Raw genomic sequence first — 26,481 nt, 5'->3', positions numbered from 1 at the left:
CTCACATTTTATTGCTTGATCCCAGTTACCTGACCAGCTCAAAGTTACTAGTCACTCATTGACATGTGACAGGAGTTGACTGGCAAAGTGACCAGGACGTGATCCAGCAATATTAAATAACATATTATAAAAAATACACCGCAGAGGCTTATGTACATTGAAAGGTATTGGGAAATTTACTTTTCTTTGCAGAGAACTAGCAAAAATGATAGCCTGGTGATGGCTCACCTAGTGGAGTTTAGGCATGTAAGTGAAAAACAGAAATTAAAGTAGTAGCAAAGCGAAACAAAATAGCAACAGAAGTTTAGAAATAAAAGCAAGGACAAAGAAGCAGTAGAAGGATGAATAAACTATCAAAACCCTACAGAAAATTTCTTTTCCATATTTGAAGTTCTTACAAAGGTAACTAAATAGAAATCTATCATTATCCGAATACTTCATGTTACGACAGATATCATGATGTCATCATTTCATGTAGTGACACCTGAATTTGGGACATTGTGTGATTCAGTCAGAAAGTCTGTCTCTTGAACTCTTTTGTTTGACTGTTTCAATTGTTTAGGTAGAGTTCGCCAAAAGGACACCAACACTACAGAATGTCAATTGAAAAGTAACAGAGAGGACAGCTATCTAGGCATGCGGTTTACAAAATTTCTTGTGATTCAATTAGTAAGTGTTGCTGACAAAAAAAGATATTAGTCTGTTAGATATTATATCATCATAGCTGCAGAAAGACAATTAGGATACAATTTCCAACAGGTCCATCACAAAAACACCTCTCAAATAAGAGAAGAAGAAACAGAGTTTAGGGCTGCTAACCTAGCGAAAAGCATGAAGGGAGAGAGTACAGGCCTAGCAGGACACGTGCCATTAAAGGGTTATAGGCAGCAAGCTGCTTAGCATGGGATCAAGAACAGACTTACTGTCTGAAATGAGAAGTGAAGTATGTTGAGGAAAGAGAAATTAGAGAATGGAGTTACAGAGTTCGGGTGCACTGCCAAGGAAAGCTTGGCATCAGAGGAAGGATGCTGTAGTGAAAGGGTGGCCTCCCTGAAGGGGTGGGGGCAATACAAAATACAGGGCCAGGTTTGCGTGTATTACTTCAGTGTTAAGATAGCTATCTATGATCTGAGCAACAGTCTTTAAGCAATGAAAAGCAGCCCTTTCCTCAACCAGCACCTAAGTAATAGTAGACAAGTGATGTCTAAATGCAGGCTGTGCTGCACACGCTGTAAATGCTTAATAAGAAAGCGGTTTCATTGGCAGAAGACAAATGCTTTCGTTCAGGTTTACTCCAAACCTCAATGAAGTACAACATCAGAAACAGCTGGAAACACCTAGGTAGAGCAGAAAAGACAAGAAGAATGCTGAAGGGAAAGGACCTGAATTAGTGAAGCTCACTAAGTGAGAGAATATGGTAATGTGGCACAAGCAAAAGTCTTTGGAGACATACTCAGAACGAGCTAAGGAATATGCACACATGAATTCTATATTGCAAAGCTCTCTCCTGCATGCAGACACTGTTCTGAGTACTAAAATAAAAAATAAATAAAAAAATAATTGCTAGGAGCCAGGCCTTATTTCTTACAGAAACACATAATGTTTTTTTTTAAAAAAATCTTCAGTTATTTGTGTTGAAGTCAACTACACATAGCTCAAGTGATCAGTGTATCTTTGGAGACCCTCTGTCTTTGTCTTACAAATAGCGAGTGGAAAAAGATTGAGTGATTTTACCCTGTCAGCCAGCAAGATCAAGTTTATCTTACATAAAAGAATAAATTACTCAATTTGTTATCTAATAGCTTAGCAGAAGTCAGAACAAAACCCCTTGAGTTTCTGAGAAATATCTTTATTGTGCACACGGACAGAGCTGAGGGACTGAAATAACAGATACTCTGAGATGAAAATCATCCTTACATTCAGTAATTCTTGCTCTATCCCCAGTGAAATCAAGGGGACCATTTGAAGAATAATCTCCTATGCAGGGCGGTCCATAAATTTATAAGCATTAACCTGACTGGGTGATTATGTTCAACAGTATCTTGATGCTGTGGTAGGACAGCAATTGAGATCCCAGCTCTGCTGCTGCTCTGCTGAACTGCTGCCCACAGCTAAGCCTACTCCTGGTAGCAGGATAACCTTCTGAGGGCAGCCCTGTCCAACACTATTAAGTCTATTGCTGATCCATGCTACTTATCATAACACTCGTACTAAGCCTGACCTTGTGAACTTGTGATCAGTGTGGACACACACTCAGTACATAACTGGGAACCAAGATATTTTACTTTGTTACAAAGCATGGAAGGGAAAAATGACAGCAACAAAACCCTCCAAACAAAACATTTTTTAGGACATAATAATCCATCTACATCCTTGTTTACTGTTTGGTATTTGAAGTTGTTAATTTAGAAGACACCATCATCATTCCATTAAAAGTGAATGAAGATTTCTAACTCTCACAGAGATCTCCTAATGCACTTCTAATTATAATCTTTAAAGACTGATATAACTCACCCATTCATGCAAATTATCATCTGGAGAAAATTATCACAACTTCAGTATTTTCAGCTTTTCAGCGGAATGGTGATGATTAATACAAGCTGAAAATCAAGACAGTTGTTTTTACTGCTGCATAGTACAGAAACTAAGAGCTATATATGTAGAGGCATGAAGACACCATAATACTCACCTTCAGAACTCACAGGTTTTAGGGACTTTATGAGGGGTGGTGAATACTCTTAGCTCCTCATCGTGACACTGTTCGATTTTGGACTATCTGTTCTTTAGAAAAGCAGGAAGTAAGGAGAAGATCAAAACAGAACAAGAGTGAGTATGGTTCTTCAGCACTGTCATTAAGTCACTTAAGGAGGAGGGTCTTGCTCCAGTTCATGACTCAATAGCCATTTCTATCCAGTTTCAAATTTGGAAAATAGATCCAAGGTCAGAGTATGACATTCAGATGTTCAGTCTTGCTCTATGGAACTAATGGATCATGCTTGCCCTACTTCTGATCCATGAAATCTTTGAAAGCATTGTAAGTGAGAAGCATCAACAAGCAAGATGGAAAACCATCTCCACTCCCTTCTTGCTACAAACTACTCACAGCAATGTCATTATGGTACTCCTCTGATCTAAGACATCATCACAGTTACTAAGGTCCTGTGGAAGTACTCTTAACCCTGCCTTAATGAATAAAAAGCCCCCATCATCTCCCTCTCCACTTGTGTTCAGCATACAGCCTGCTCTATTAGGTATATCCTTGTCTATTTATGAATTTGATCCTCAAAAGAGCACAGGCAGAGGAATGCTTTCTGCACTGTAAGAAAGTACAGATGGGAGATGCAAACAAAGGTGGGAGAAAACAGGAACTTTTGATTTCTTAAGAATCTAAATGTTAAAGGCAAATAAGCTTACAGAGATTCTGCAGCTAAGAAGTTTTTAAAGTCACAGCTGTAATTGACCACTTATCACAGGTGCTTAGTTGCTTTTATAATAATTTGGTGGATAATAATCTAAGCTCTTAAGGAATTAGAAAACTACTAGTGTCCTCTCCCCAGCACAAACTTACCTTCAAAATCAGTAAGACATTACAGTGAAGTCAGTAATTTCTATAATATATTTAACCTTCATGGATGCAGCATAAACTGTGTAAATGTATCAAAGACCTATGTAATATTGTCCAGGATAGCTACTGAATAATTTTGCAGGTACACCCTCACTGGTGAAAACGTTAAAAGACTAACCTAATGTTATTAGAAAGCCTGAATTGCACGCATGACCTTTGGAGATTCAGGGGCTTAACAACATAACTTGACCATTAAAAGCTATGACTAGTGAAAAGTTGTGATTTTTAAGGGCTAATATTATAGAGGAGAAACAATCCATGCTCAGTGAGAAAAGTTGCCATTTGGATAATGAAGAGCCAAAAAATAACTGAGAACAGAAGAATGTAGAAAAGTCAGATGAAAGATAGTAGTGGAAGAGAAATACATGTAAAAGTAGAAGAAAACCAGAACAAATGTAAAAATATGTAGAATATTAACGATAGTAACGATTAAAAAAATCGTAAGGACAAAACCCCTAAACATGTAATGAAAGAAATAACTGATAAAGAAAAATGACAATTTCAAGATGTAGAATCTCTTTCTTCTTGTAACAGGCTGAAAACACCAGAAGAGTTTGTTATTACTATTTATTGGCTATGCGAGTTTGGAAGCAACTGTGGCAAAGCTGTTAGATCAATGTGATGTGGTCCATACTGGGGTTGGCTGCAGTATGGAATGCTCTGCCACAGATAGGCAAGAAAACATATCGGACCTAATTTATCTTTTTCAGTTTTCTCCTACAATGTTACAGCTGGGAAGGAGCCCTCAGACATCCAAGTTAATGACCTCTTTAACTTCAGCAGAAACAGCATTATCCACAGAAGAACCACAAAAGAGAGTGCAAATGGGGCACAAGCACCTCCTGCCTGTCTGCAGGCTATGTCTTCCAAGGGTGCACTTCAGAAACTTTTAACACATATGTTCCTCTTGACCTTTTCTGGTTAGAGGGGATATCAATATCATGTGATGGTAATTGATAAGGCTACTAATGATACTCACTGTTACAAAAGCAACCCTGTCTTGAATTTGAAATTCTGAAAAACATTCAGGGAATATTTTACAGACAGCAGAATTACAGAACAACCTCCCTATCTTCTTGTTCTTCATGTTTTATTTAGCAGGTGAATATAATGTTTCTCAGCGCAGTTCCACTCTATATGAACCCTAATTTTGCTACTTTGAGTAACATTTGACTGATCTTCTGCTCACATGATGAAAAAGGAGCAGAACCTATACCATGCACATACATGAAGGTCAGCACTAGACTAATATCGACATCTGTTAGTACAGTTCTGACATACAGTGCTTTCACCGTTCCCTGCTTGGTTTTACTTGATCAGAACACATCCATCAATCTTCATACATGCTGCAAATGTCCCATGACTGTCCTACCAAGCTCCATGCAATTTGCAAACTAAAAGAATCTAAGATATTATATAACAGTGTGATGAAAGGACCAAATAATGACTCGCATTTCTAAACTGCATATACACTGTCCTATGAGAACACAAAAACTCCTTACTGTCCATACTATCCTTGCCTTGGGCTGTACCTGAAAGCATCATTTGCGCAGCCTACCTAAGCCTTTCAGGGAGCAGCCTCCGGACTGCTTGCCATAGATAGCGCTCCATGGTGACACCCTAGAATGATCCCCAGAAACATCTCTTTCTGCCACAGAGACTGCCTGGACTCTGTCTACAGCTGGCTGCCTGCAAAATTAAACCCTGCTTCCCCAGGAAAATCATTAAAATAGACTTGAGCTATGGCCTGAAATGTCTCCTCAGGAAAAGGCTGAAATGTGGGCAAGAGGAAGACTAACACTGACTTCACATGATGGTTTCCTCCCTCTAAGATCATTATTGTAGGCCAAAAATCAAGCCAGCAGTATCCATTTCATAGCATTCGCAGAACAATTACTACAAAACATGCCGCATCAGATATTGCGCCATTCCTGCAAAGAACATAGCAACTTCATAGTGTAGCTGTTAGGTTTTGCGAGATGGAAAGATGCTGAACAACCTCAAAAACATTCTTGACTGTTTAGGGATAGAAATGAAACAGAGAATACTTCACAGGAGATAAGAGAATTCACTTTGTGTGGCATTTTGAAGCCTTGTTTCTCTCAGTTACTCTCAGAGGTTACACATTAGGGAACACAAACAACAGATAAAATAGATACAGAAAAAAATTCCATGAGTCATTTGTAGCTACAGCTCCTATGTAACCACATCCTTGACTGGCTTCTACACCCTGCTCTCTCTCTTCCTTCCTTCCACCTTTTCTGAATAAGCAAATAGCCAATCCACTAGTCCTGATGTGACCGACCATAATCACAGCCTGTCCTATCCTGGCACATCTTAAACACATCATCCTTTGGGCTGTCATGCTAGAAGAAAAAAGGTGCCCATCCTTCCCTCCTGTTTCTGTCTTGGGGCTCAGAAAAATCCAGGATTCATATTCCCTCTGTTGAACTGAAGAAAGATTATTTAAATTATTTAAATGACTGCATTTGGTTTTATTCTAGATGGGGATCTTCCTCAGATCTGACCAACATAACATTCACAAATGTTTCCCTGGCATAGCTAGTCTGGAGATGAGCTACACACTAAACATGCAGGCTGGGAACACTGCAATAGAGCTTAAGTCATAGGAAGAGTTTGCATGTAATGCTTTTTGGGGCACTTGTCCTGTGTTTTTTTTTCATCCAGGATTAATGTCTAGCAAGGAAATCCTTAGTTTTAAACTGGAGTGAGATGTGTCCATCTTTGATGACCAAGGTTTTTTTAAAATCAACTCCTGTGGACACAGAGGTACAGTTAATTTAAGAGTCTTCTTGTAGGTGGCCACAGTGAAAGATGTTTATTTTGCCACTGACAAATTTTCATGAAAACTTCACCTCATCGTCTTGGTGGCTTTCAGCCTCATTTCTCAGCAAGTGCTGAATTTCGTAGCATTACACAATGTGCAAAGAAAAGATTCCTTATCCAATGCTTTAGAGCAGTTTCAGGGGAAAAAAAATCCCAAACAAAACCCACAAAGCAAAACAGTGGAGATTAAGGAGAAGCAGGGTTTTTCAGCTTTTTTTTTTTTTTTTTTGAGAAGGGGAGCTTTACTTTTTCTACATCTACTGCCTAAATGAGGAGACACAAAGTACTTGGTCCTTGTCAATAACAATCTTTATTGGCCCTTGTTGAGTGTCAAGTGCACATATTGCCCTGGAACCCCTCTCTCTTGATTCAATGTCCTGTGGAAAAGCCTCTGCCCTAAATTTCCATCCTCTCCTGTATGCACATTTTTACTTCTTCCCCACATCTCTCTGCCAGGCCCCTTTGGTGCTATTTAATTATGCTGACCTCCAGCAGGTGTTGTGAAGTCCACATGTGGTTAAGAAGATGACAAAAGAACCCCTTAGTGGATGGATAATAGTATGAGATGAGACAGTGAAGACATGCTATCAAGTAGATCATGGGCTTTTGTATAGACCACCAGTTTTCAGCATGGAGAGTTATTATGATCTTGTTAGAGATGCTCTGAGAACCAGTGAATTAAGTATGCAGTACGCAGCCCGATGCTGCCCTAGAGAGCATCTCTGGCAACTGAAAACACTGGAAGAGTGGAATAAAGCTTAGGAATTATTTAGGAGACTTTGAATGACATGGACACAGCCCAGGAAAATAATTACCTGAAAGTGGAAAGATGGCATCTCTTTCTTTTCAGAGCACCTGGACATCTTTATAATCAAAAATTACTTTGGAAAGAATCTCTACAGTAACACTTTGGCAAATGAAGAGAAACTATGGATTTGCCACACCTGCAACAGAGATCAAAATACAAATAGTAATAAATTTCACTGTGTTGCTGTGGAAAACCTTCGAAAATGTGCTGCTTGATCTGTGCTCTTAGTGCTTCTTTCTTCAGTAATGTTTCCCCACAGAAGGACTAAATAATAGGTTCGTCTCCCTTATTATTGGAATTTGGATGAAAATACTAGTACAGCAACAGCAAAGCTGAGATCAGTGTAATTCTTAAGAAGCAAGTTCTGCATTATCTTTGGTAGAAAATGTATGTTAAGAGTGTTGAAGAATGCTACAAGAAAAATATTTTTAAACATTAATTAAATGATTAAACCCTACCTTTCCTTCTCAGAAACATGATGGGCAAAATTGAAGTATTTACATTTTGGTGAGGCAAGATAGCCACATGCTATCTTGCTTCTTCAATTTCTGCTTTAAATCAAGTTAGCAGAATTAACTTAAATTTTAACAAATTACACCATCCCAAAATCTGCTTTTGTCAGTTCAGTTTTTCAGCCGTGACTCAATACGCCAAAACACAGTCCTCAAAACAATTCCTTTTCCTAGATTATTTGAGTTCTCAGCTAACTATTCAACATACCAAACCAACCTTTTTTAAAAAGGCAAGGTAACATAATGATCCCAAAGCTTCTTACCTGATCTCAGACATTTTTGCTTAAAGAGGTAATATTTCCATGCAGATCACACAATGTTTCTGAAAATTTCTTGTATGCTACGTTGGCAGAAGAGAACACTGGCACAAGATCTTTTTGAGGGATTCTTAATCACACCATAGATTAAAAGGGAATTTTCTGTTGGTTCATATTCAGTTCTTTTTCTCCTCAACATACCACAGAGGGGATAAAATCTATTTGGAAAATAAAGGAAAAAAATATCACTGCAAACACTAGCTTCCTATCCAAATTGATTTATACAAGAGAAAACAGAATCAGCTCTATTTGTTTAAATGTTTTTCTAAAATACCCAGGCTGAATTTATTACAGAAAACAAGGACAGAACATCTCTTAAGTCTTTCCTTTTGCTACTGGAGCTGACCAGCTGAAGAAACCAACTATATGTCCAGACCTTTAACTGAAATCTGCTGCTGAAGGGAATTATACTGTGGTATCGGCTGGTGCAAGTCAGGCCACCTAGCAACAGAAGCAGCAACTTTCAGCAAGGCCCTATGACATAAACCAACAACAGCCTCCGTGGGCACCAGCTTGTGGAAGTAGCAGTATATTTGCTAGTGAGTGCTCTTCAGAGAAGGAACAGGAAGCCACTTGAAATTAGACGATAAAGTATAAATACGACTTCCTCAAAAGTATGCACTTTTAAATGCATACTTTTGAGCTGACTCAAGTCAGCTTTCCATATGTTGTTGACAAGCCTATGTTTTATTTATCAAATACTCTTTGAAGGCAATGCTCATGTAAAATATGAACCCACAGGATAACTGGGGCAGCCATTAAAGCACCAATAAAACCTCAAGTTAAATAAACTACTGGGGGATTAATTCAATCTTGACTAGTTTTAGCCAAAAATATATTTCCACCGCTATCTGTAACTCTAGATGTCAAAGCAAGATTTGTGTGTTGATAAGAGGATAGTACACTACTCCAAAGTAATTTTTCTGAATTTGTTTCATATTGTACTTTTGAAATAGTAATACCCATAAGGCACATCTGTAGTGTGGCAAAGCAGAGCTCTGATGTCAAGACTCTGTGGAAATGAGTCCTACTAAGATTCATGGGGTTACGTGAATACACAATACAACTCCACTCATGATGAAAATACAGGCGGGTAAAATACAGGAAAAAAATATCCTGAAACGTCATGGGGCCGTAAATCTGGGTGGGGGGTGGGGCAGAGATGACCTTTGCAAAATTATGTGCTAGAAGAAAGGAAAACCATTCCAAACTCTCAAAAAATAAAGTCACTCAAACAAAGAAATAAGAAACGTAATACATTAAGTTTTGAGACTCCTGAGAATGTTTTTGTAATATTCACAGAACTAGATCTCATATATGCTTCTAACAGTATGACTTAATTAAAAAAAAAATGCAATTTCAGAAAAAAAAATCATGCATGTTGACGCATTTCTGCTTGACTTTGATGGCTTTCTACTTGTTATTTAAAAGTAACAAAGCCACAGCACACATCTATACCATCTTCTCATTATCACAGAAGTACAATGAAACAACATGCATCTCTAGTTCAGCCCTCCTTTAGCAGAAAGTCCAAGTCAGCATTTTTAGTAGAATTTATTTTAAAGGATTTACAGAAGCAACTCAAAAGTATCAATATTCACAGTGCAAACTCATATCCTTGTTCTGCTATCTCTTGCTCACTCTGCCTTTTTTAAATTTGCTATAAAAGCTAAATTAGCTCTCAGGGGCACTGCACTGCTAAACAAAGATCTCTTCTAGCCCATTGTGATGGAAGTAAATGTACTTAGAAGGGAGATGTGCTTGAAGGAGAGGCTAAAGTGTCTCCCTCCCCCAATTCTCTAATCTTTAACAAAGGTTTCTTTACCCTGCTTCACAAAATCGCTCACACTCAGTCATACACTTGCCCCTCCTCCTGACAGCCTTTTTTTTCTCAGGTAGATTTAGCCAGCTGAATTTACTGAACAGGAATAAAAACCTTTTTTGGCATAACTTGCTAAGCTGTTCCAACATTTGCATGATTCCTTCCTCAGCCTCTTCATGGACATACACATTCAAAATAAATAAGAATACTCTTTTCAGCATCAGGACAGCTATTTCAAGAGGATACATCCACAATCCAGAATGTGCAGCCTTATTATAACTTAACAACAAGCCAGTTCTGCTCTCTGTGTGCTTTCCCATCTACTGTTGCTATTATCAAATTTCTACTATTTCCTCAACTTTAGCTTCATTACCACAGGATTTAAAGTTGCAGACACACTTATAATATGCCTCACTATGAGGGATCCCAGCTTTCACTGGAAGGAAAAGAAAAAAAAAGCCTCAAACCCAACAAAAACCTGAACTGCACAATTTATTTCCTGCTTAGTTATAAAAACAAAAGAATTAGATATTTTAAAAGTTTAAAATATTAAAAATACTGTGAAAACATAAAATCAAGAATGTTGTATTCAGCTGACAAGCCTAGTATCCAGCCATATATCTATGTTTTGTTTCTTGAAATTTGGCATTACAGACTTAAATGGACACTAGTGACTGCCACTTCCATTGGACTTTGAGAAAACCTTGTTCACCTATAGTTAAAAAGAAGAAATGAAGATTCCTGTAACATAACTTTTCTGCTGACAGACAGAAAAATACAGAATAGTGTTTCAGAACAACTGATTTAATCATGGGCTCCCTGCAATGCTTAAGAACAACTCTATTTTTCAGCTCAATTTTCTATTTCTGAAACCTTAGAAGTCTGGAATATGTCTGAATATACTTAAATATTTTTGACAGAAAGGCCCTAGTAATTAGAAATGTCCTAGGATCACTTATGAGAAGCCCGTAACAGAATAGAGACTCGTGTTTGTGTATTAGATTACTAAGCTTATTGTAACACACAGGATTCTCTTTATTTGACACAAAATTCTAATGCTCCTGTCATTTCTGGTGTGCCCTTTTCGTATGCCTGGTCAGTTCTTCAGAATTTTGATAAAATTTGTGAACTTCATAAAAGCAGACTCAAATTCGGCATCTAACCACAAGCAGCAACTTCAAGTATTTCACATCTTTGCTGCGTAATACTATGCTTTATTAATATATCTTACTTCAGAAGCAAACATCTACCCAATTAAATTATTTCAGATTAATGACAGACACAGAGACTGTACAGATCACAGATGAAGCTCAACACGAGGTTGGTAGTGACTGAGCGAAACAAAAATGCCATGGCACTTAGTGGCCTGTATGAAACAGGCTGGTGGTCTCAATCCAGGATTTTGTCCATTAAAAAAACCCCAAAACCTACCACATAGAATTAATTGGCACCCCTATGGGCACTGTCAGTAACAAAGCCAAAGTTGTAACAGCCACAGGTTATAACGGCCACAGGAAAAGGGACTTTCAAGGTCACTGTTGAGGCACAATAGTGAAACGGCATTGGAAAGAGGCAGCGCCAGTGCCGTCGGCAGTTCAGCTCCCAGGACCTCTGTCAGGTCTGCACCTAACAAAATCAGCCTGACAAGGACTTATGCACATCAGTCACCACACTCATACAACTACTTGCATGCCAAAACCCCCTTCAGGAACAGGTCCTTAATCTCTGCAGGGTACAGAAGAACCATTAATCTGGCAACTTTCTGAAGTAAAGAATACATCACATGTAAAGACACCAGAGAGCAAAACCCCTGGTAAAGTTTTAATTTGACTGATTTCACAAAATTCCATTGCACAAAAGCTTTCTGCTTCTTCTCCTTACTGTTTAAAGATGCTGCCTGTACTACAATAGAAGGGAAAATAGGTAGAAACACGTAGGTAGAAACAGTCATGCAGGCCAAGAAAGTACATAAACAACGTAACTGAAACACACTTTTCTGGCTTTCTTGTACATGAATAGTTTATAAATGTCATTACAGAAATCATTCATCAGAGTGTGTAACTATAGGTTAGTCTCGTGTGGACAATTACAAACTCATCTTCAACCTCCTTTCTAATGAGTCTAATGCACAGTGTGGAAGGATCATATTCCAGGTTTGTCCTTAACACCTATTCAATGGCTGCCTTCCGAGTCTGCCAGTAAGAGTATCCTTGTGGCAGTCACAGCTCCCAAACTGAAGAGCCACAGAAGAGCCACAAAGGCTGCAAGAATATGAAATGCAGCAATAAAGAACAAGTAACTGACAACCAGTGGAGATGGGGATTTAAACTAAGACAGCACACGAAAAATAATCTAAAAGGTAATATGCAATTGCAATAAAAACTAAAGCCAATAAACCTACATCAGAATGACCGGTTAGCTCTAAGAGCAAAATCTGATATCCAAAAAGGATTGTTCTTCATTGTAAACTACAAAAATACATAGATACGTCAGATAAGTTTGTATGCTTGGATGTGACTACATCTATTGGAAATACATTTTTTAAAAACTCACATAATGAGTAAGTAATACATAATTTTTTAAGGAATTGTTCATAATGGTCTTATTGCATAAATGTATCAAAATATCACCTATTCCTTCATGAAATGTGAAACATATCTATACATAAACCCAAACTATGAAACCTTTTCAGTTACCTTCCTGAGCAGGAATTTATATTATTCTTGACAGTATGCTTAAAGTTCATCCTTTGACTTGTTCCACAGTTAAGCATATATTAAAAGTCTTCTTTTGGAGGTTATGAAAAATCACAATATGCATTTAATAGCATTTGTAGTCTTAAAATTGTTTTACCCTGCTGCTCATTTCTGCCCAAAAGATAATGTAAGTTAACATTGGGTCAAGATCTGATGCATTCCTAAATATTTTAGTAATAGCATAAAGACTTTCCTCTGAGACATACACCCTCCTGTAGCTCAACTGATCCTGAGAATGGATGAAATAGATGTTAACGGTTGACAGCTTGGCTCTCTGCCTGTTTTATGCTTAGGGCTTACACAAAACTACAGGGGGGAGGCAGGAAAGCAGAGAATTCATGTAAATGAACCTCCTACGCTACCAGAGTAGTTTTCCGAAAATTCTGATTTCCTTTTTCTTTCTGGTCACGGAGAATTCTGCTATTGTTTGGTTGTAATAAGCTCTGTGGGGCTGCTACAGAAAAAAATGTTAGTGAAGGGTAGATACTTAAAGATCACCCTGGTCTTGGAGAAATGGAGAGCACTGTAAGAGCATTCTTTGTTTATCTTCTGAGCATGCAGAAAAGATCTAAAAACATTACTTCTATCTCACAAGAAATGTTTTGCTGCAATCAGATAGGACATTATCTCCCCACTACCACACATTTCCACTTTCTCCAATGCTACATAATAGACAGTTTAAAAAACAAAATCCAAAGATACAGGCAAATTGTTTTACCAGGCAAGAGAAAGAGCAGGTGCTAGCAACCAAGCAATACTAGGGAAGGAAGCAGAGATTCATCTCTCAAGCACCTCTTCTATCTCCAAGGCTACAAGCATACAAATGTATGAGAGGTACATGATGGAGATGTAGCCAGGCCAAAATTTAACCATTTATTTCTTCCTGACAGCATATCCCAATCAAAGATTAAAAAAAAAAAAAAAAAAAAAAAAAAAAAGGAAACAAAAGGGTGAAATGACCAAAATGTTTTTTCTGCAATACATGGGCTGGTATGATGCATGCTCTAATAAACCAGTTACACATTTTCTAACAAATGAATGAAGTTTAGCGTCAAGGACTTTTCTGAGTGTACTCCTTTTTAACTAAAGTGACTGGAAAAAATGCAAAGAAAGGGAGACAGAAAAAAAATAATAGAAAAATAGGAAAAAAAAACCACCCAAATTTGATTCAATCCAGAATTTAAAAAGATCAGGTTTGGATGTATTTTGCAAGTGACATTTTAATTTTGCAAATTACTAACTTGACTGAAGTGCAGTGAATGCCAAGCTTGTACAGACAGCTTACATAACTGTATATGTGATGTTCCAACTTGCAGCACTCCTGAGTAGCTGAGCTCTGGATATGCATAGTAAAATGAATGGGAGCGGATGTCTAATGTTAGCGTTTAGCTGAATACCAAATAGTTTGAAGTCCTGTTACAACAAATCTACATGCAACAGCAAGTAATAGAAAGTAGCACAATGAATACATTTATATTGTACATGAATTCTTTTCCTTATTTCACACCTTTTTTCTGTAACTTCAGTTTTCTCTCTCTCATTTCTAGCAGGATGTTCCTGTAGTTAAATCCACCTGCAATGAGTGGAAATTGAGAAGTCCAGCACTTTGTAGTAAAGGGCCATTCATGTCAAACCCCCCTTCCATCTTCTCACTCTTCCTTTTTATATTCTGTTATTTTCCTTTATATTTCCACCTACTTCGTCCACATCACTCACTCACACTCTCGCGGAACGGCACCCTTTGCAGTTAGTTTGTTGTTTATCCAAATTCACCATGCTTTTTTCCTCTGTTTTCTCTTGCAACTGTTTAAATTGCATGTTGAAAGCATATATGTCAGCTTTATGATGCAGCTGGAACAATATTTTTCTCCTACATTCTGTTGATGCCTGAAAATGGATTGCTGTAAAGGTCATATTTAGAGTCCCATTCTTCAGGGCACTCCCACTACAGTCTGTAGCAACTGCTGATTTAGAACACATCTTGGTAAATGGTCTTTTACAAAAATAAATACTGGGATTTTGAGAAATTCAAATCAATGATAAATGAAGACAGCAACTTCTGCATAGGCACCTGAATTAAGACAGTGCAAGTTGTCTTCCTCTTATCTGCTGAACTCAAAGTAGTAAGAGTTATTTAGCTCTCTCATCTTCTGAAAATCAGTAGATTGTAAACAACCAAGGACCCCTATCGTACCATTGGTTTTACAGTAAAACTTTCCATTCAAGACTATAGGGAATTCTTGTTCAATATTAAAGATACAGCTGGGATCAACCACAGCTCTACAGATACATTTCACTCAGTTAATGTAATATACTGTAACATATATTTACCTGAAATACTAACACATATGAACAGTTTCTCCAGAAATCTTTTATGTGATAACTGTTGCTTCTCAAAATGCCAGAGTAGATATTGCATGAAAAGTTTCCTGAATTCTTTTTGGGTTTTTTTTTAATACTACATTGATTATTAAGAAAAGTATGGCTAAATTATGGTAGTTACTATTTGATGTTTCATCTTGAATATTGCAATAGCTGCCACAACACTGGTAATGCGTTTATTCTCAACCAGTTCAGAAAAAGGATTTTACTTCCATAAGCATGTAGATGTGTTTTGCAAATTATAGTGGAACATAATGACATTCTTTAAGCTATGCGACAATTTGTAGTTTGAGTTATTCTCAATGGGTGTTAGTCAACCATATTTTGTTGCTATTGACATTGTTGTTTTAATTTTCCTCCTTATTCCTACTAATCAACTGAGAGATTATATTAATCTGAATTTTCCAAAATTTGTTATGGCCAAGGGGAAACTAGTATATATAACAATTGCAATCCCTCAGTAAAGTGCATCCCATTCAAATAAATGAAAACTGTTTTATATATGTGTGGCTATAGTACGTACTATTTAATACTCATTTTTTTTGACATAAATTTAGATTATTTAAAATACATACATAGATTTTTGAAAATGTTGTGGAAGTGTTGCTAATTTTTACTTTTTCCAATATAAAGCAACATTAATTTTAAATGCAAATCTCCCACAATTATAGCTGCCACATCTAATAAAGATTAGTGGTACAGTACTGCTTACATACCATCTATAATATCATATATATTATTGGTTTCTGTTCATTAAAAAAACCCAACAAAAACAGTTAAGTGATATCTCTCTTATCACATTTCCATATCCTTATGTATTGGCATACTGAGAATCACTTGTGTCATTACAAAGAGAAGTCCAGTCTGCTGACAGATACCAGTAATACAGTTCTTGTGTACTTTTCACAAATACATTGAAAGAAAAAAATTCCTAAACAAACTGAAATAGTCTCTTCTTGGTGATCAGCAGAACTCTCCAAGAGAAAAGGGTTTTTTTCTTCGCAAACATGAAGTCACCGAATGGCACTGTGCCTTACTAAATACGTTTCTTCTCTAGTGCCATTACCTCTCCGTGCCACTAGACTGTGCTGTGCTTGTTCATATTTGTGCTCCCACTGCATTTGAATATCTGGCCTCAGTGGCTGTGCATGGTCTCGCCTTTCTTTCAGTTCATTCCAATTAAATACTAAATACAGTTCATTGTACAAATATTGTACAAAATCCCCCAAACAATGCACCCTGAAGTAAGCAATGCTTTTCATAGCCAGCTTGCCACTTCATTCATCTTCCAGACAGACAAATATGAAAAGAAACAACAGACCACCTGTTTCACTACTTAATCAGGACCAGAAATATAACATTTACTTCATTTTTCCATCTTGTTTTGAGGAGCAAAACTGGTTCTGCACTGTTGAAGTGTGCAAGCAGCCAAAGAAAAATGTGGTAGCAGTGCAGTGTTAGGTTTTCCAAAAAGCACTCCTACGTCAGGCTCTTAAGTTTGTCATCACCTAGTAAAATCAGGCATATTTTTCAAGACACAAAGAGAAGAAAACACACATGAATGTCTTGAAACAACATTTTAAAGTAAAAATATTGTCCTTAGTTTTGTTAAACTCAGTTTTATAGTTCATATATAGGAAATTCATTAAGATGTCATGCTCCAAAAAAAGATTCTAATTTCCAATAAATCTTTTGGAAAATGTTTTGCTTGAGTTTTCGCTCTGCTAGCTAACAAACAGAAACATCTACAGTATCCAAATATTTTTCAAACAAGTATAAGCTTTTGACATATAATGCACACTAAATAACCTAATCTTGCCAAATTATCAAATTGCACAAAACCTATAACACTTCACCTCCTGTTGTAGTGGGAATGGTAATTTAAGAGCTGCTTATTTATAAACAGCCTTGTCTTCACTTTTTACACTTGAAGTTTATTTTAGAAGAACCATAATTTCATCTGAGACCAACAACAACCTGCTCCAAAACATAGTATGTTACCCTCTTGACAGCTCATTATTTTGACAGTAGACTGAACTGCAGTTTAACAACTTCTTCTTTGTGTTCTTTTGATCTAGCTTTTTTCCCCCCTCATGAACACCTTCACTCAAAAAAACCCTCATAACACATACTGCTTGTAAGAGTAAAGACATTTTTAGTCTAAAGAATTGCTTCAGAGAGTGAAAAAACTAAATGCAATGGGAATGCATGTCTTGTTTGGAAATGTTACTTTGAAGGATAAAGTCACTTACGGCTACTGTGAATTAATGAAGCAGAAATAAGACTCTTTTAAAAAGAATGATTTTGGTGCAAAAGGTGTTTGTCATGCTTAGGAAACTGAAGCGATCATGGATAACTAGAAGGAATCAGTTAATTGTGAGACACCTGAAGAACATCTATAAGCGGACAGAATACTTTAAAGACTGACTTTATAATAATTGTCAAAATTACTCCTAGAATTATACTGCTTCTTTAGCCATGCTAAAATGTTTTATACCTGTGTAGCATACTCATGCCTAAATATAAATGTATCCATTTTCCTAATCTTTACTTAAAGATTGATTTGGCCAGTATTTACCAGCAGCAATGTAGCAATCAGCACAATGATAACAATTAAGCAAAAGAATATATTAATAATTGGCAGAAGAACAATGTTTTTGAATACTTTTTATATGTCAGCATTAGCTGAGAAAACCAGTAGCTTGTTTACCAACACCTCTTCCCAGCAAATATGAATTTCCAGACAAGCCAACAGCTGCATTTGAGCCAAAGACTAGTAGGCAGTTCGGAATAGAAGGTGATTTTATTCAGTTTTCAGGGTAAAAAGATTTTTTTTAACACAGCATGCTTCTTAAAACACTGATTCCCCACAAGCCTTTACAGTCATTCATGTTTCTCATAATACCATCATTGGGTTTCAAAGGGACACAGGACACACACCCTCAATTCAGTTTGCCTTATTTATGTGAGTAGTCCCATCAAATCTAGCTGAACCACGCACATAAACAAGGCCTATGATAACAGGAAAATGCTTTCAAAATGAGTATGTCTGTCAAGCAAGCGTAATTACTTGACGTTTACTCTTTAATGAGTATGTGGGTTTAAATGGCCATGATCCGTATCTGGATAAACATATGATTTTTTAAATTTATTGCATTTTTGTGCAGCAATAAAAGTGTTGATCTTCCTTAAAAATTGTGTGGATGCATTGTAATTGACAATTCATCGAAATAATTCATCATTAACAGCAAAACAACAACATTTATGTCAAACTAAATTAGCCTATATACTTGTAGCAGAGACAGAAACAGCTGTCTTTCTGTTTGCATAAATTTCCAGCAGAATGTGTCTGGCAAAGTTAAGCAAGAGCAATGCTGCTTTATAAAAAATAGTTCCAAGACAGCAAAAATCCAGAGGGCCAAATGTCTCATCAATAGGATCACTCAAGTAAGCAAGCATTGTTCAGTCAAACAAGGACCAGGCCATCACAGCTTTATTCCATTCTCAATCCCATGCATACATCAGTTTTTAATATGTTCATGAAAGCAATATTAGACATTAGAAAACAGCACAATCCAAAAGGCACCCTCTGTGTGCCACCCCGATGACACCGTGTGATGTCTTATTCTCAAAGCTGCACTGCAGACTTTGCCCAGACTGCATACAGAATCGGAAGGAACAAAAACATTGAACTTGATAAACATGAAGCACAAAAAATAACATTTTGACATCTGTAGTTTGTCTATGAAAATCATTATGGAAAGCCTCAACTGTGCTAAATGCACAAAACTGTTAAAACTGCTCTTTAAAGATACTTGAGTTTAATTTAAAGTGTATCAGGTTTCTTAAAATTTACACTTTGGTTTGAAGCTGATTGAATAGGTTTATTACGAAGCTCAACAGTAAGTGATCTAGGGCAGTCTTCGAAATGTAAAACAACATGTAAGCACTAATACTACTACTAGCTCATGGTTGTGTAGTAATGCTGAATGTTTCTATTGTTTTCTTTTTAATAATGTCCCTTTTGTTCTATGGAACTACAACTGGTTACTTATACAACTATTACATTTAGCCCAATTTATCATAAATACCGTTATAACACCTGTGATTTCCCTCATTAAGAGCTCAAGAGATAGGGTCATGGGTTGGAAGGGCAGCATATGGACTACGAAAGGGCTAGTTAACCCATTATACTAGTGCACTAGTAAAGCTCATTTCTATTCATCTGATTAGTTCAATCAATATTTACTCCTGTGCACATCTTTTGTCTTCAGCTAAAAAGCATACATTCTTCAGTTTCATAGCACAGACTGTGATTTTTGAGAATTCACTGCACTGTTTAAGAGGAAAGAAGATGATTTCTTGGATGGCTTGGGAATCTTTCAGTCCTTTGATTTTGTTTTCCTGTATCATGTAACCAATACCTGTATTATGGCAGATCCTACTTCCTGTGACTGTTTAATAACACACAGTACTGTTAAAGGTATACCTCATCCATACCTATCTTAATAGGCACATCTGAATATCATGTATAGCAGCACCTATTTAAAAAGGAATTCTGACTTCCAGTTTACCCAGAACGTATGTTGTTTTTTTTTTTCTCCTGGTATATTTTCCCCCAAAACACTGCAACAGTTTTAATCACAAAACGCAAATTAAGCAATCTCTACCTGCAATCATGTCTTTCATCAAATGGGTAAACCAAGTTATTGTTTGTCACTGTATTTGTAAAAGGTCAATAGTCAACATCAGACACTTCCCATATCACAGAAGAGAAATTGTTTCCAGCTAATGCACATGATATTTTCATAGTTTTTAAATTAACTGTCATATTACAGGTTGCCAGACTTCTATCAATCAAAAACAATTTCCTCATTAAAAACAAACAAACAAAAAGCATCAAAGCTACCCCCACACATTTTCTATGGTAAAAATTCTAATGACATTAAAACAGATAATGTTTTCTATTGATGAACTTTCATTATGTACTCCCTTTCCCTCCCGTCCCCCACATAACAACAATTAAAGATAAATTTAAGATGTAAATATGATGCAAAGTAGAAGTATTGCAGAGGTACCTGCAATAGGCCCTCAAGCTTTAGGTTTGATTTTCGTTTGTTCTAGAGAGCTGTCACTCTATATTAACTATACACATTTGTATTTGCTATTAAGTAACACAGTAACTGTTTATTACTGACTCCTGATTTTCTAAGCATTTACTACCATTTTTTAGAATCTGACCTGCAAAGGCGTAACACCAGAAACTTGTGCTCCATCACATATCAAGCAGTCTTAATGATGTCAAAAAACATTATTCAGGTAAGTAGTAGCTCGATGCACCACGCTGCGGTGACAAACAAGGTTTGCTATGGTAGGATAGGGTCCTGTTTCTGTCAAAATCAGTATCCCTTTTCTCTTACCACCTTTGTTTTAAACAGTCAATGTGTTTGTTCACATATTTTAGGATATTAATAATACATATATCAAATTCAGTCATATTTATTTTTCCTGGAATAACTTGTGAAGTAAGTTTCCTTTGCTTTAATGTGCTTATAAAAATTCCCTGCACTCATCTATTAAGGAGAACTTTCTCAGTTATCCAGCCTATTTGTATATGTTACTTAATAAGCCCTCTCGCCAATATTGCAGTAGGTTTTGTTTGATTCACACTTCCCTAATTGCTTACAAATATTACAGTGATGCTAAGAAAACAGAGTAACTATGTAACATGTATCATTGCTCAGTCTTGACACCAACAAGAGAAAACACAGAAAAAACTTGCTCAAATACGTTGGCTTCAGGGGTTTGTGGAGCTTCTTTTCTTGAAAAGATGAAGGACAAAGCTTTTTAGTAAGACTCCCAACAGAAAGCTTAAATATTACTTTTTTATTAAAAGGGGTACTCTGTATGACTGCTTTAGTGTCACTTTCACAACTCAAGTAACTGTGATCGTACACTTGGGTTTTGTGTGTGTACAGGTACCCTGTGCCCAGAGTAAAATTACATGATTTTACATTCTTTTTTTGACACTTGGCATTTTTTTTAATGTTTGCCTATCAGCTGCATTATATACAGAATTCACTAATTTCTAACAGATTTAAACTTTACAGATCAGTCTAACAAAAATTATATTACAAGATAAAACCCCGTAAGTTTTATTTTCTTTTTCATTAAGCAGCACAATGATTTTTGTGCATTTTCAGTCCTCTTTTTCTAAAAAAGTATAGTGAAGTACATCTTCAGTGTTTCCAAAACCCTTGCAGGATGTTGGCAGGAGTGGGACAGGTAGAAGGAAGACTGTGATGAACAGTCACTGTAAATGTAATTCTTTTGTACCTGTCTTTGCCTCTATAAAAAACAGGTATGAAAGTCATCAGCTTCCAGAACTTTCATTCCCCGTTCAAAGGAAAATATCTGAACCTACCATAACAATGCGAGCACCAAACCCACAAGTGTTCAGCCTCCTGTACTGGAATACTGTTCTGCTATAAGTCAGCATGGCTATACATCCTGAAAGGGATTAAAACCACGATTTGAAGTACAGGAAATTATTATTTTGGACAGGACTTGACTAATGACTATAATGTAGCAGTACCACAGCTGAGGTGTGCCCCAAAGCCGGCTGGGCTTCCATAGGATAGGAGGACAGACAGCCCCTGTGGCTGCCCAGTGCTTTGGGATGCAGCAGGCTGATACTTTCAGAAGTTCTTGGCCCCCATCTCTAACATGGAGCAGGTAAGCAACCACAGCAGCCTCTGCATGCCAGGCACGTTAGGCTGAGCACATCAACTGCGGCTTGGAAGCAATGCAGCTCAGCTGGGAAAGTTTGGAGGAAGAGCTCACATGCGTAAGAGAGCGAGTGAGCACTTCTTCCTTCAAACCCAATGGTGACTATAACATAGTTGAAAAGTATATCTCCACAAGAGGCTTACAGCTGTCTAAAAGCATTAATTCATGGAAGCCCACAATCTGTTAATTGTGATATACATGCATTTCCTTTATTAGGAAAGTCACAAATGCAATGGACAGATGCTCTATTAGCATACAATGTTCTTGTTCATTTGAAGTGGTGTCAGACGCTGTCCTCATCTTGACATACACCTGATGCAAAGCATCGGTTCGGTAACCTCTTGCACATCAGTTTCGCGTAAGGATGAAAGCTGCCTGTTTGTTGTTTTTCCCCTCCCTCCATCCCAGCCCTTCTTCCTCCCACAGCCATAAATCCCCTACTGAGCGAGCCTAAATACGACGCAAAGATAAACTCGCATTCCAGGGGCAGCGCGCACCTCTCCGTGGACAGCAGCGCAGCTCAAGGGGCCGGCGGAGGCGGCTGCGGAGCACGGACACCCCCCACACGGGATGCCGCCAGGTGTGCGGAGAGATCCGTCTCCCCCCTCCTGCCCAGGGCCGCTCGGCAGCCCCGGACCATGTTTTAAGGGAACGGGCCAGGGGAGAGGGGCCTTTCACCAGGCACTCGCCGAGGGGGGCTCTGCGCGCCGCGGCAGCGCCGGCCGCCCCGGAGCGGGGGGAGAAGCGGGGGCGGCCGCCGCTCGGGTGGGCAAACCGCCGGGAACGCGGGGCGCGGGGCTCCTGCAGAAGGGGCACCAACGGACCTGGTTCTAAAACACCCCCTCGGAGCCACTGATCGGCTCTGCTCGCATTGGAGGTGCTCCGGATGGGGTAGGGGCCAAAAGAAAAAAAAAAAAAAGGGGGGGGGGGGGGAGCAAAAGCTGCAACAGAGGCCGCTTTACAGAATTTAGTTTTCTCCCGTTTCCTGTTGCTCTTATGAAAGACAAATACTGTTTAGCAAGTTATTGCCAGATGCCTCAAAGCGAACATGCTATCTTCTAAGGAAAGCCAGAAAAAAAAAAAGTTTTTTTCGTTTCTCAGCGTAAATGGCAAAATTACAGTTTCTTTACAGAAAATTACACAAACGCGTGATTTCTTAGCGCTGCTAACGCACTGCTACAGGAGCCGATTACGCCACAAGAGGAAAACCCGGCTAAAAGTTGTTCAGCGTGTGCGTCCCCAGCCGTTAAGGCAAACCGGAGACCCAAGCAAATTGCACGCAATGTCGCTGTCAACCCCAAGCATGTGCCGTTCCCGTAAGCCCTTCTCTCCCGCCCCTGCACCCCTGGAAAGACCACTGATTGCTGCCCCTTTACCACGCCGTGGGGTGAGGCAAGCAACCGGGCCGAGAACCGGACGATAAAGGGGAGCGTGGAAGACGGGGGCCGCATGCGCAACCCCCGGGGCCGGCGGGTGTTGCTCTCGTCCCGGTGCTCGCCTGGCCCGGGAAAGGGGCCCGGCAGCGCCTGGCCCTGGGACACGGGTGACAAAAGCGTTCCTACGCCCCCGCACCCCTCCGCGGCCACCTCGGTGACCGGCGTGCCCGCCCCAGAACGCAGCCCCTCTCCAGCCCCAGCCGTGCCCTCAAGACAAGCACCCACGCCGAGGGGTGTCCCGTTGGTGGGGATGCTCTGTGCTCTCCGTTGGGACCCTCGCCGGCTGGGGGCTGCAAGCCCTGGGGGAGGCTCTGGCCGCCCTCCAAGGGAGGGCTGCGCAGGGGGCACCGGCTCGGGGGGCTGCCGCAGAGCGCGGCGGTCCCGGCGGTCCCCGGCAGCGCGGTCCTGCCCGCCGCACTAGCGACCCCGGGGGAGAGGGGCCCCGCGGGCGACGTGCGGGTCGGTGAATGGGCGAAGGCAGGGAAGAAGTACTGAGAATAACTTTTGGGGCGGGATGGGGGAGGCCGCCCCCCGCCGGCAGTGACCCGGGGCCAAGAGGCAGGCGGATTCTGCGGTACGGGCCAAGTGCCGAGGGCGAGCGCGCCCCACGGACAGCCGCGGGTGGGGACTTCGCGACACGACCGCCAAGCACTTGCCCCTTCCCTCCCACCCCGCCCGCTGCGGCCCGGGGCGACGCCGGGCTTTCTCGCACAGGTACGTCGGGGGCGCCCCCCGCCTCCCGCGGCGGAGGGCGCTCGGGGCCGGCCACCGGTCCTCCGCGGGTGCGGGGCACACGCCGCGAGCAGCCACGGCGGCGGGCGGGCGCGACCCGCCAACTTTCTCCCGCCGACCCTCTCCCCCGGCACGAAGGCTCCTCCCGGCCCCTTCCCCGGCAGTTTGCCCCGAACAGAGCCGCCCCCCGGGCCCGCTTACCTCGCATGGTGTTGGCTCCCCGCTCCGCGCAGTCATGAAGCTGGGAGCCCGGGAACAGCACCACAAAAATCCCGTCTCAGCACCCGCGGAGGCGGCAGCCGCCGCAGCTCTGCTCCGCCGGGAAAACCATACCTCCGGGGCGGCTCCGCGGGGCGCGGCTCCGCGGGCTGCCCGCCGCCGGGCGCGCTCCTCCCTGGCGGCCGCCCCGCGCCCGCCCGCCGCGGAGCCCCTGCGGGGGTCGCCTGGGCCGCGGAGCGGCGGCGGGTGGCTAGGGGCGAAGCAGGGGAGAGGGAAGGAAAGGAGTTACGTTAGAAAAAACAGGAAAAACACGCGGAGAACGAAGAGGGGGGGGCTGCGTGGATGGCGGAGCATGTGCGCTTTCACATGACACCGGCGCCCCTCAGCAGCTCCCCGGTGCGGATTTCCACTGCGCAGCCACAAGGACGCGCGGAGCGGGAGTGAGACCCAGCGAGAAAGCGGCAAAGAGGCTTATAGCGGGGGGCGGGCGGTGCCGCCGGCACGGCCCCGCCCGCTGTCAGCGCCGCCGCCAATCGCCGACGGCCCGCCCGGCACCGCGGCCGCGGGCGGCACCGCGCCACCGCCACCGCCACCGCTACCGCTACCGCTACCGCTATCGCCCCGCTCCCGGCCTCGGCCCCGGCCCCGGCCGCGGCCGCGCAGGGGGCGTGCGGCTCCGCGGGGCTGCGCGCCGGCTGTTCCCGGCAACTTTTGCTGCTCTTGGGAGCGCCTGGCTGCTGGCGGGTCTGTGCCTGTCGCCAGGGCTGGCCCTAGGGGTACAGAAATGAGTGTTGTCTGCAGAGCTCTGGAGCTTTGGAGGAAGGTAACCGGCGCAGAAAATCCCCTCGTGTGCCCGATTTTTTTTTTATTTATTTTGTTTATTATTAGAGGCGAGGGGGTGTCTCCGGGGAGGAAGGTTAAAGCGCTCACCCGCTGTGATTGTCACCGGGGAGCTGCGTTTTTCGACAAGAATGGGAAAGTTTGGTGGTGAGTCATTTTCTCATTAAAGAGCGAATCTGGACTTCGAAAGCAGTTTGTTTTCCCTGTGTAAAACCAGCAGACGGTTCTGCAGAAACGGGTTTGTTCTGCCGGCAGCAGGATTTTTTCCTGACTTGGAACTTCCCCTCTGAACTAACTGGTGTTTTGACCATGGGAGGGGGAAAAAAAAAGAAAAAAAGAAGAAAAAAAAAAAAAAAGACTGCGGGACCTTCTTGGTGTTTTGATTTGGGCTTTGGGCTTGGGGTTTTTTTGGGGTGGTTCTGGTGGGTTTTTTTCGCCCTGTATGGTAAATCATGGAACACAATCACACAGCATCTCAGTATGTCATCTTAGAAACAAGTCCCAGGTACCAAGGATCACAGTTCCTAACTCCAAGCCTAAAATGAAAAAGGAAACCCCTGATTTTTCTGAATTATAGTCATACAAAATTATTCATATAGACCTCATAAATCAAAATGGGATACATTTCGAAGAGAGATACTTTAAAGTTAAATATGGACCTGACACAGTAGATGTATTTTTTACTATGTGAATTAACAGATGAGGTTCTATTAGGTCTGTTATGCAAGAGATCATAGATACGATCTCTTTTGCTGGGAAAAAGTTAAGAATCAGCATAGCCGGAGACAAAGTGAAGTTTCCACTCTTGGTGCAAACTGGCAAAGCTTTACTGCTGGGGAACAAGGTGACAGGTTTACAGGAAGCAGTTCTTTACTCTTTTTTCATATTCTGAGTCATGTTGTTCTTGTCTATGCCAATATGGTTATTACATTTAATTATTGTAAAGCTGCATTTTAATACCAGTCAAAACTTTGATAGGCAAATAACAAGCTGTCTACTTGCTAAGCAGTGCATTCAGAATATCTTACACTATTGCACTAGGTACCAGTGCACCTTTATTTGGAAAGTATATAGTGCTTTTGACAGTGGAGAAGAAACTGAAATGGCACTATTTTCTCTTAATTGACTTTGATTTTATTTACAGGCTTTTGTTTTTAAATTTGTGGGGTTTTTTTTGTCTACAAACTCCAAATAATTTGGTCCCTGATTTTTTTTAACCTGTTTTCAGAAGTGCTTGTAGACTTTTAGTTTATTCATCTATCTTGAACTGATACAGTTCTATGTATTGTGTATATGTACATATATACATACTACACACGCTAATATGTATAATGACGTCTGAACTAACTTCTTCACTAACCGGAACAAGTTGTTAAATTTGCAGTTTTATTTTAAT

The 26,481-nt window shown here is 40.4% G+C and overlaps 1 protein-coding gene across 1 annotated transcript in view; it reads right to left on the bottom strand.

Moving 5' to 3' along the window:
- RORB (RAR related orphan receptor B) overlaps positions 1–24,671 on the bottom strand; it is a 144,527-nt gene extending 119,856 nt beyond the window's left edge. The window contains exon 1 of the mRNA XM_055791515.1: positions 24,228–24,671. Within this exon, the coding sequence (XP_055647490.1) occupies positions 24,228–24,234 (7 nt within the window). The 5' untranslated portion in view covers positions 24,235–24,671. The remainder of the gene's footprint in view (positions 1–24,227) is intronic.
- Between the last annotated feature and the right edge of the window lie 1,810 nt (positions 24,672–26,481).

Source organism: Falco peregrinus, chromosome Z (genome assembly GCF_023634155.1).
Source record: "Falco peregrinus isolate bFalPer1 chromosome Z, bFalPer1.pri, whole genome shotgun sequence".
Classification (NCBI taxonomy): Eukaryota; Metazoa; Chordata; class Aves; order Falconiformes; family Falconidae; genus Falco; species Falco peregrinus.
This window is presented reverse-complemented; position numbering and strand designations above follow the sequence as displayed.